The 12,206-nt window shown below is 39.4% G+C and overlaps 1 protein-coding gene across 1 annotated transcript in view; it reads left to right on the top strand.

Annotated features, from left to right (window-relative positions):
* The window catches only part of frmd4bb (FERM domain containing 4Bb), a 78,422-nt gene that overhangs the window by 54,768 nt on the left and 11,448 nt on the right, over window positions 1–12,206 (top strand). The window contains exons 12-16 of the mRNA XM_052105217.1: window positions 802–878; window positions 4,657–4,795; window positions 5,849–5,987; window positions 9,529–9,662; window positions 9,878–9,994. Coding sequence (XP_051961177.1) covers window positions 802–878; window positions 4,657–4,795; window positions 5,849–5,987; window positions 9,529–9,662; window positions 9,878–9,994 — 606 coding nt within the window. The remainder of the gene's footprint in view (window positions 1–801; window positions 879–4,656; window positions 4,796–5,848; window positions 5,988–9,528; window positions 9,663–9,877; window positions 9,995–12,206) is intronic.

Here is a 12,206-nt window from a genome sequence, read left to right as displayed (position 1 = left end):
GGGGCCTTAGTCAGGGTGGAGGGAATTATGAACAGTTCCAAATACCAGGCAATTTTGGCACAAAACCTTCAGGCGTCCGTTAGGAAGCTGAAGATGAAGTTCACCTTTCATCATGACAACAACCCAAAGCACACATCCAAATCCACAAAAGCATGGCTTCACTAGAAGAAGATTAACGTTTTGGAATGGCCCAGCCAGAGCCCAGACCTGAATCCAATTCTGTGGGGTGTGGGGTGATCCGAAGAGGGCTGACAGATTTGTAGCGCTTTTGCAAAGAAGAGTGAGCAAATATTGCCACGTCAAGATGTGCCATGCTAAGAGACTCCTACGCAAAAAGACTGAGTGCTGTAATAAAATCAAAAGGTGCTTCAACAAAGTATTAGTTTAAGGGTGTGCACACTTATGCAACCAGGTTATTGTGTTTTTTTATTTTTTATTTTTCCCCCTCAAATATTTCAGTTTGTTTTTCAATTGAATTGTTCACGTTATAGTTCACATTGAAGGTGGAAAATGTTCTGACATGATTTATCTTTGTCTCATTCTTTTACATCACAAGAACCTGGCATTTTAACAGGGGTGTGTAGACTTTTTATATCCACTGTATATGTGAGTTAATTCAGGATTGTTTTTGAAACATGGGTCAGAGAAATGTCAGAGATGTTGTGAGTCACTTTCCATTGACGTGCAGTCAATGCAGCACCTGGAACACTGTGAATTGCAGTAGAGAATTGCCGGTCTGCTTGAACTCACTGAAACCAACCTGATAACACTCACACACTATTCTGTTTTTTCATTCATCAGCTCTTCCAGTGGAAGCAGTTGGAGAACTTGTATTTCAGAGAGAAAAAGTTTGCAGTGGAGGTGAATGACCCGCACAGGTGAGAAGAAACAGAATTTGTGTCGGTGGGTCAGTTTTTTTTAATGTGCTTACAGCCTATTTCTAATTCTTTAATATTTTTTGATGGGTCTGTTTAAAGTCTGATCTTTTAGCCTTCAAGTAGGATTCATATGTCTGTTATATGTTCATCAAATAACTGATGAAGAACTCAGTTTAAAAAGACATCAGAAATTGTTGATGTAAATGAGTATTAGGGCTGTCAATATATACAAATATTAGAACGTGGATGATTAATAAACTCTACAAAATTTGATTTTGATTGGTCAGTCACATTCTACAGTCCAATATCTTTGCATAATGAATGCTAGATGGTATAATTGACTTGAGAATTTAAACTAATTTAAACTCATCAATATCAATATAATACTTAATGCCCATTTTTTTGACTTATTTGGAAACTAGCCATGTAATAAGGGGGATAATATATGCAGTGCTGTGGAAAAGTATTTGCCGCCATTCTGATTTCTTCTATTTTTTTTTTTTTTTCATACTAATGTTTTAGATCTTCAAATGAGATATAACATAAAACAAAGGCAACCTGAGTAAACACAAAATACAGTTTTCAATATATATTATTATTATTATTATTATTATTATTATAAAATCTTTATTGAATCAAAAAAGTTATCAACACTTATATCACCCATGTGAAAAACTAACTGCCCCCTTAAACTTAATAGTTATTTGTGCCACCTTTCGCAGCAACAACTGCAACCAAATACTTCCGATAACTGGAGAACATTCTTTCACAACAATATAGTGGAACTTTGGCTCACTCTTCTTTGCAGAACTGCTTTAGTTCAGCCACAGTGGAGGATTTTCGAGCATGAACTGCCCATTTAATGTCCTGCAACAGCATCTTAATCAGGTTCAAGTCAGGACTTTGACTAGGCAACTCTAAAACTTACATTTTGCTTCTTTTGTGCATGGGTGGAACGATTTACTTCTTAAAAAATGGTATGTTAAAATGAGTAGAGTAAAAGTACCTGTCCTAAAAAACTACTCAAGTAAGAGTAAAAGAGTAGCTAATTTAAAAGTACTCATGAGTAGTAAGTATTGAGTACTGAGTTGCGAAAGCTATGCCCCTTTATAATGAAAACAGGGCATGCTCAGCGGAGAGTGGAGGCTCCAACCCTAGGTGGTCCATTTGAGAGCAGTTCGGCAAGCATAGGTGGACCTGTTTGCTTCCCAAAAGACGTCCCACTGCCCACTCTGGTACTCCCTAACAGAGGCTTCCCTCGGGACAGATGTGCTGGCACACAGCTGGCCCCGGGGGCTGTGCAAATGCGCATTTCCCCCAGTGAGCCTGCTGTGCAAGGCCAGGGAAGACAAGGAACAAGTCACTCCCCTATTGGCCCACTCGGACTTGGTTCTCGGATCTTACGCTCCTCGCAACAGCACCTCCCTGGCAGTTTTCCCTTAGAAGGGACCTCCTTTCTCAGAGACGGAGGGCACCCTCCGGCAACCTCCATGTCTGCCCCTTGTACGGGATGTGGCAGATCCAAGTGGCGTACCACCTGCTGTCGTAGACACGATCAACCAAGCTAGATCTCCCTCTACCAGGTAGCTTTACGCCCTGAAGTGGTGCTTGTTCTTGAATTGGTGTTCTTCCCGATCTGAAGACCTGCAGAGATGTGCAGTCGGGCCAGTGCTCTCATGTCTGCAGGAGAAGCTGGAGGTGAGACTGTCCCCTCCACCTTTAAGGTCTATGTAGCCGCCATGTCGGCTCACCACAATGCAGTTAACGACAAGTCCTTACGGAAGCACGACCTGATCATCGGGTTCCTTAGAGGCGCGCAGAGGCTGAACCCTCCCAGGCCATGCCTGTTCCCCTCATGGGATCGCTCCATGGTCCTTTCGGGCCTTCAGAGATCCCCCCTTCGAGCCGCTAGAGTCAGTCGAGCTTAGAGCCCTCTCCTTGAAGACGGCATTCTGATTGTGCTCGCTTCCATCAAGATGGTTGGGGAGCGAGCGTTCTCTGTCAGCAACACTTGCCTGGAGTCCGGCAGATGCTTACGTCATCCTAAGACCTCGACCGGGCTACATGCCCAAGGTTCTTACGACTCCCTCAGAGGTAGTGAACCTGCTAGCGAAGCTGCCCCAGGAGGAGGTAGACCCAGCCTTATCGTTTCTGTATCCAGTGTGTGCATGCAGAGCTTTAGATGGTCTGAGCATGTTTTATTTATGTTCTTTGTTTACTGTGGCAGACAGCGGAAAGTGGTGTTGTCTCCAACAGAGGTTTCCCACTGGGTTGTCAACGCCATGGCTGCCCTATCAGACACAGGGTGTGTCCGCCCCCTTGCGGGTTCGAGCACACTCTACGAGCAGTGTGGCATTCTCGTGGGCAGACATCTGCAGAGCGGCGGGCTGGGCAACACCCAATACCTTTAGGAGATTCTACAATCTTAGGGTTGAGTCGGTCCATGCACGTAGAACTTGTTAATGCGGAATGGCTGACTGGGTGTTCTGCTTGCACATAGCACCCTTCCCTCCACTGAGACGATCACATTCGCTCTTTCTCCCAGGAGAGTCCACTAAACTCGTGCTCCCTGGATGTCTTTCCTCCCTAGCACTCTGGTTTGCGAATTCAGTGGAGGAAATTCCGACCAGACCCACTACGGGTACTAACTACAAAATACTGGAATAGGTGCTAAACAGGGTTTGGCCATCATTGGATATTTCACATTGTGCCACTTCCACATGTGGCCTGAAAACCCATGTGACATATTTGCCACATTTAACCTCCCCCAGCCTGGGCAGGATGTGGTCTCCTCGGGATTTTTCCCCCTGAAAGAGTAGGACTTGGAAAAGAACGCCTTCCCCGATGCGTGTTATAGCGTTAAATGGCCCCAGCTGCTTTAATTCTATGCGAGAAACATAGAGAGAGAAAAGGCGCAATTGGAGCGGCCTGTTATGACGTGCTTGCTCCCCCCGCTTCGGGGATACTATTGTAACCCACGTTCCCTGATGGAGCGAACGAGACGTTGTGTCCCCCCGGCCACAACACTGTGCCGAGCCACTGTAGCGGCCGAACCTTATTATTGGCTCCTCAGTGCAAAACCTGACTAGGCAGATGCACGATTCCATCCTTTTATAGGGACATGCAAATTTTGTCTGCCAATTTCTCATTGGCCTTTTCTCAAGTTGAGAGGTAACCGAGGCCTTCAAGAAGGACTTCATTCGACACAACGTCTCATTCCCTCCATCAGGGAATGGGGGTTACAAAAGTAACCTAGACGTTTTGTGATGCTTCTAACTAAATTAAAATACATTAATGATCATTATGTATCTTAGTTCTTAAATGTGTTCTCTATGCATGAGGTTACAAGCATTTGTAACTTTTCTACATGCATTTCCCAAAAATGCATGCTACTCGAGTGTCACTACCTGTTTGTGAATTGCTGAATTGTCACCTAGAATACCTTGTCATTTTAACTTCTTAATAGCTTTTTTAAAACATTTTGAAAGCTATTTTCTTAAATATTTAGCCTAATTATCTCTAAATTAAACATTATTTTGTGCAGAATGATCTGTTACTTTCAAACAATCGATTTTTTCACAGTCACCGGTGTTCTTTTCATGTGCTTTTGCAATGCAATTTTAAAATGTTTAATATGTTTCTACGATCTACTTAGGCTTACAAAGTATTATTTACTTATTTAAAAACTGCATTTAGTATGTGTTGTGTTATTTACATTTACTATAGAGTGTATTAGTGGTTTTACAGTACAATAACCATGACGTGTGCGTGTGTGTAGGCGAACAGTGACTAAACGCACTTTTGGCCAGACGGGGTTGGTGATCCACACCTGGTATGCCAGTCACTCGTTGATCAAAACCATCTGGATCATGGCCATCAGCCAGCACCAGTTCTACCTGAACAGAAAACAGAGCAAGGTAAGTCATCATAGATGCATCATTATTTTTCTGAAAGTCTGATTCACATCTATGGTTTTACAAGTACAGTAAATCCAGAGAGTTTTAAGAAAATCAGTGCTCCTGAATCAAAACAATTGCAGGTGTTGCATCATTCCTGATAAATTGCTTATATTAGAGTCATTGTACATCCATTGGTTTGATAAATCACAGAAAAAATGGTTTGATAAATCTCAGTCTTTGTTTCATGAGTGTATGTGTTTTCAAGTCACTCTAATCTCTTTTCTGACAGTACTTTTTATTTTTATTTTGGCTTATCAATAAATGCTGAAGTCATTTTGAATGTTGATACTTAAAAGAACCATCTTTGAAAACTCCTGGACTATGAAAGAGCAACTTTCTCTAAAATTGTTCTTGATCTTTCGACATATAAGGGGTCATTGCATTATAAAAACACACTGTACATTTCAGAACTCAAAACATCCTCACGGCGAAAAAACATTTGTTGAAGCAAAGCTTCTAAAATGACTTGTCTACTTCCTCCACATTGTAATATCACACTGTATTAGAAATTTGCATCTGACTGCCTCCACAACAACATCAATGCCTACTTTACCAGGGAACACTTTACAATAAGGTTTGTTACCATTAGTTAGTGCATTAGGTATCATGAACAAACAATTAACTACAGTATAAATATTTTTAAAGCATTTATTAATCTTTGTTAATGTTAGTTAACAAAAATACAATTGACTTCTGCAGCCCCATCTAGCAGCGGTGAGCAGTGAGTTGGCAAGAGCCTATCATAACAGTGGACATTTACTTTCGAGTCTTAAAGGAGAAGCAGCACCAAAACTGACCATTTCTGAGATAGGGTCAGAATGAGGGTGGAAAATGATCATGTTTAACAAATATATGACTGTTTTTTGTGCAAAAAACTTTACAAAAAGTATAAGTGAACATCAAGGAACATATTAAAATAATAAAAAAGGCATGCCATGGCCCCTTTAATATTTTCCTCTGGGGAGCGGTGTATTGTAAAAGCCATGATCTATATCTTATTTCAACTAACAGGCAAAAATCATCACAGCCAGAAGTTTAGGAGACATCTCAACTGACCTGACAGAGACCAGAGTGTCAAAAATGAACAAACTGAGTGCAGGAGTGAAGAATCAACTCATCATGGCCAGTAACGGAAGCCTTGTTTCAACAGGTACACCAGATCCTCTCTTGCCCTCTGGATAGTTAAATAGTGTTTAATGCTTGTTCAAAACTGTTGCATTGGAAGCCTTTGTTTAAGTATGTGTTGACCCACATCAACAGAATTAAGTACAATTTTAATTCATTCGGATTCTTTCTTCTTTTCAAGCCTCTCCTTTAGACCAGTGGTTCTCAACTGGTGGGTTGCAGGTTTGTTCTTATAGAGCACGGGTGGGCAACAATTTTGGTAAAGGGGCCACATCAGGCTTTAAATAGTGCATGGGGGCCCACATTGTATTCCTTTTGAGATACAATGTTCCATATTGATTTGGTTTTTGTATTTTTTAAGCCTAGAAATAGTTGTGTATTCAATTTTCTGAAGTGTATCTGTGAATAATGAGACTATTCTGCAATTGCATTAAGTATTATTTTGCTCTACAAAGGTAGATACTTTTTCTATCAGGCATTAAAAAACTGAATAAAGGCTGAGCTTATACATTTATTTTACCATCTCTACTTCTCTGTTAATGTATTATTCAATTGAACACTCTCTACATCAGGGGTCTGTTTTAATAATAAAAAATAATAATTTATAGAACTTTTAATGTTTGTCGCATAAGCGGCGAGTTTACTTATTTTTTTCTAAAACATTACCCGTTTACATGCTAAAAGGGTCATGATGCAGGTCTCCTCGATGGTTTGACTTTCAGCACTCAACTGAATAACACAGACTGCATGACTATGATAATGATTACTGCAAGAGTTAGATTAACATACAGGTGCGAAGGGACTTCAACATTTCTAAATGCTCAAATAAAAAATACATATACATATTTGTCTCTGGCTTGCTTTTGTTCACATGTCAATGATGCCGAGATCTACTTTTATATTTAATTTAATCACTGAGAAGGTTTACCTTCAAAGTAGCACAAACATCACAAGCAGCCTCAAGAATGGACACAGAGTAGCCATATAACACTTTTCCTTGAGCAGAATATTGCACTACAGATCGCCAAGTTTGTTCAAAGGGGAAAGCGAGAGATATATAAAGCGCACTCGCATGCATGGTTGCCAGATTGCACAAAATAAGTCTAACATTAGGCAGAATATTTCCAATTTGTGCAAGTATAAATCTCAAACTGGGGGTGTTGCGTCTGTTATCTGGCAACCCTGAGCATGTTAAACGCTTGTGGAGACGTCCCAATGCAATTTAACTGAAATATCCAATGGAAAAATAGAAACGCTTACGATAAATGAGCCACAGGCCACATTAAACCATGTGAAGGGACTGAGCCGGCCCATGGGCGGTATGTTGCCCATGTCTGTTATAGAGTCACAGACTAAATGGAAAAACAATGCAAAATGTAAATGTTAAATTGTGACTAACCATTTAACCAGTTAAAATCCACGATCCCGGTTCCGGGATTTAAAATTACGTCAGTAATAATGTACTTCCAATTTTAAATGTATGCGGAGGAGTTATGAGCTCATATCTGGTACCATTTGAAAGCTTAGAATGTCTACTTTCTTGAGATATGCATCACTTTGGCATTTGTTTTACACTAAGTAACTTATTTACAATAAATTACATAGTTCCACCCATCAAAAGTCGTGTCATAATTATGTGCGTTTTTGGATACATATGTCTCATATCAGCTCAAATATGACGCACATGTACAAACCATGTATCAAATGAAAGCTCTCATTGCCAGTAAGAAGTTCCAATAAGTCTTTTTTTTGAGGTATAATCACATAACTAATACACTTCGAATGAATCATGAAGTATACAATCATACAAGTGAAATTATTGAATATTTGCCGTGCTACTCGCACTAGACAGCACAGTTAGCCACAAATGCTACATAATCTTTTACCTTAGGTTATTCTCTGCAAAATGAGCCGTTTTTCAGTGTTTTCTGTGGTTGTGTGCCCAAGTAATCCCTCGAGTGCAGAAACACCACAAAGTAATGTTATATGATATTCAACAATCCAGGAAAATTTGTAAACATCCGATCCGGATAAAGCATATATTGCCGTAAAGCTTAGACCCTCTGCTTTCCGGCAATGTCTCTCAAGATCAAATAGACCAATCAGGGGCTGTGATATTGCATCCAGACTGTGAAGTGATCACTAGGTAGGTTACGTGCGCAAAACACACAGACACGTCTCACCAGACACCAGAGTGCATATTTACCACTTTCAGCAGTGTTTTATGTAATGACAAAGGGTTTTCTGTCAAATTACACTGGGATTTTGCATTTATAGCACTGTATATGGGTATGGGGAGACTTTAGATTTGGGTAGGCAGAAAGTACACCAAAAAAAGGTAATATTCCTCCCTTCAAATAAATTGAAATAGATATTAAATAAAACATGATACAGACAAAATTCCTTTTTCAGGTATTTGCTGACATCTAGTGGAAACAGCCAAAACTGTCTGCTTGCTGCTAGGGTTTACAGGGCTTGAGTTATACACTTTCAAAAATGAATTTATATAAAAAAAATCAAAAAGCGCCTCTTTTTTTAGGAGGGTTATTACTGTTCAGACAACATATATTTAATTTTTTTTAATTTTTAGCAGTGTTTTATGCAACTTCAAAGGGTTTCCTGTAAAATGACACCAAAACTGTGTATTTAGGCCAAAGTATGTGGGAATGGGAAGCTTTTTAATTTGGGTAGGCCAAATCCAGGCGGAAATCCCCCAAAATGGCAAGGATCTTAACTGCACTCGAAGGATCTTAACTCATGCATAGTTAAGATACCAAAATGATAAGGCTTATGAACTTTTAAAAGTCTTGTATTTTTGTTGTTGACATCAAAGGTTGTTTGTCTAACCAAACTTATGGTATATAGGCACAAATGTATGTTTCACTTGGTTGAAGCTGACCTAATAAGAATGGCAACATGTACAGATTGCATGGCATTTTTTTTTTTTCTTGCAACAAAACGTTGCAAGAAACTCTAAAACTACATTAATTTACTTGCAACGAGGGATAAACATGGTTTGTGTCGACCACAACACATATTTGGTGAATTATTGGCTGCCGAGAGCATGAAACCATACAAATTCAAGAGTTATTTAAAGTAATAACCAACATTTTCAACTTTTCCTAATTTAGCCAACTGTTAATTTACTGTATGTCATGTTAGTAGTTTTGTGTATTGGTCGGTAGTTTATGGTAATATTCCTAAATTTCAAGATTTTATAGACATTTTGTTAGCTTTTGTTTATTAAACATTTTTGGTATGTGTTAGGTTGCCACTTGATGTCCAATATATGGGTGATGAAGCAAAACCAGTTGAGAACTACTGATCTGAACTCATTGAAATGTCATTTAAAGAATTTTCTGGGTTCAAAACACTTTCAGCTCAGATGGGTTACAGCGCAGGCACTTACGATGGATATGAATGGGGTTGAATGTACTTTAAACAGCCTTGTGCTTATACTCTCAGACCAAACGTGATTATTTCCGTTATTACCTGTCATTTCATTCAGTGCTACCACTCACCCATGTTGTGATTTGATACTCATGATTTTATTCATGAATTTATAGGTTCAGCTGACTCGGAAATGAATGACGACCAGAAAAAAGAGAAACTGGCTGAGCTGAGAAAGAAGGAACGAGAAATCCAGGATATTCTCAGCATAAAACTTACTGAGCTGAAGGAAATATGCTTGAGAGAGGCTGTAAGAGCAAAAACAGCAGTTGTGCTTTTTGATTGAACTGTAAACTTAAATATATACACATTTTAATTTGAAATGTTGTAATGTAAGATAATGTAATATTGTAATATCTTAAATAGGCTTACTTTTTGCTAAATGTAATTTCATGGTGCAGTATGTCTCAGGCATGTCTAAATGAAGTTTTGCTCATTTAATGCATTTTTGATGTGTTTTCTAAGGAAATTACTGGCAAACTACCAAAAGAGTATCCCCTCATTAAGAACGAGACCCCTCCTCAGGTTCGGAGGAGAGTTGGGACCACTTTCAAACTGGATGACTTTTTCCCATATAATGAGGTTAGTCTGAAACACTACCACAAATAACAAAGTTGCCAAGCAGAGGACTGAATAACATAATAGACTCAGGGGGTTTGGCTCTATTGGTATGAGAATGTCCACGTGCCATTTTTAGCTTGTTTGGAAATATCTGGAATGACTCATTTTAAAGAGTTCACTGTTATCGCTGGTAAGGTTTAGCTGCCATTCAATTCCATTATGTAGCCTTGTATCTTGTATCAATCTTGGAAAACAGCCACTTGTTCGGTCAAAGAATTCTACATATTGATCAGGGTTTCAACCTTTGGTCTTTGGTCTGAAAGGTTTGTTGATAAATACCCCATGAAATCAAGATGGGAGCTTTGTGACTTTTAGTACATCTATTTTAGCTTTAAGGCCATCTAAATGCTTGTGTGCTCCTAAAAGTAGGGTTCCTATATGGTTATGGAAAACCTGGAAATATCAGGGCAGTTTAGAAATTGTGATTTCTAGGTCTGGAAAAGTCATTGAAAATGTATACAATATTAAAAGGGTCATATAAATTTCAGTAACACTTTCAAATACGGTTATATTTGTTATCATTAGTTAACAGCATTAGATAACATGAACTAACAATGAACAATACTTTTACAGCATTTATTCATCTTGGTTATAATGTTAATTGTCAAGTACATCCAAAAGTGAAGTTGGCCTCTGGTGCAGTATTAAAAATGTAAACAAAAGTAAAAAAAAAAAGTTATTTTATTTGAAGTTATGTGTTAATTATCACATTATGAACTAACATTAATTAACAATGAGCAATTATATACAGTGAGGGAAAAAAGTATTTGATCCCCTGCAGATTTTGTACATTTGCCCACTGACAAAGAAATGATCAGTCTATAATTTTAATGGTAGGTTAATTTGAAAAGTGAGAGACAGAATAACAACAAAACAATCCAGAAAAACGCATGTCAAAAATTTTATAAATTGAATTGCATTTTAATGAGGGAAATAACTATTCAAACTGGCTCCCAGGTGTCTTTTATTCAGGTAACGAGCTGAGATAAGGAGCACACTCTTAAAGGGAGTCAAATCTCAGCTTGTTACCTGTATAAAAGACACCTGTTCACTGAAGCAATCAATCAGTTTCCAAACTCTCCACCATGGCCAAGACCAAAGAGCTGTCCAAGGATGTCAGGACAAGAATGTAGATTGTACACAAGACTGGAATGGGCTACAAGACCATCGCCAAGCAGCTTGGTGAGAAGGGGACAACAATTGGTGCGATTATTCGCAAATGGAAGAAACACAAATTAACTCTCAATCTCCCTCGGTCTGGGGCTCCATACAAGATCTCACAATGTGGAATTGCAATGATCATGAGAACGGTGAGGAATCAGCCCAGAACAACACGGGAGGATCTTGTCAATGATCTCAAAGCAGCTGGGACCATAGTCACCAACAAAACAATTGGTAACACACTACGCCGTGAAGGACTGAAATCCTGCAGCGCCCGCAAGGTCCCACTGCTCATATAATCACATGTACAGGCCTGTCTGAAGTTTGCCAATGAACATCTGAATGATTCAGGGGAGAACTGGGTGAAAGTGTTGTGGTCAGATGAGACCAAAATCAAGCTCTTTGGCATCAACTCAACTTGCAGTGTTTGGTGGAGGAGGAATGCTGCCTGTGACCCCAAGTACACCATCCCCACCATCAAACATGGAGGTGGAAACATTATGCTTGGAAACATTATGCTTTTGTTTTTCTGCTAAGGGGACAGGACAACTTCACCGCATCAAAGGGACGATGGACGGGGCCATGTACCATGAAATCTTGGGCCTTCCCTCAGCCAGGGCATTGAAAATGGGTTGTGGATGGGTATTCCAGCATGACAATGACCCAAAACATACGGCCAAGGCAACAAAGGAGTGCCTCAAAAAGAAGCACATTAAGGCCCTGGATTGGCCTAGCCAGTCTCCAGACCTTAATCCCATAGAAAATCTGCCCAAAAGTCAGCCTCAAAACCATAATGACTTGGAGAAGATCTGCAAAGAGGTGTGGGACATAATCCCTCCTGAGATGTGTGCAAATCTGGTGGCCAACTACAAGAAACGTCTGACCTCTGTGATTGCCAACAAGGGTTTTGCCACAAAGTACTAAGTCATGTTTTGCAGAGGGGTCAAATACTTATTTCCCTCATTAAAATGCAATTCAATTTATAACATTTTTGACATGCGTTTTTCTGGAT

Source organism: Xyrauchen texanus, chromosome 35 (genome assembly GCF_025860055.1).
Source record: "Xyrauchen texanus isolate HMW12.3.18 chromosome 35, RBS_HiC_50CHRs, whole genome shotgun sequence".
Classification (NCBI taxonomy): domain Eukaryota; kingdom Metazoa; phylum Chordata; class Actinopteri; order Cypriniformes; family Catostomidae; genus Xyrauchen; species Xyrauchen texanus.
The sequence above is the reverse complement of the archived record's forward strand: the minus strand, read 5'-3'. Positions and strand labels throughout refer to the sequence as shown.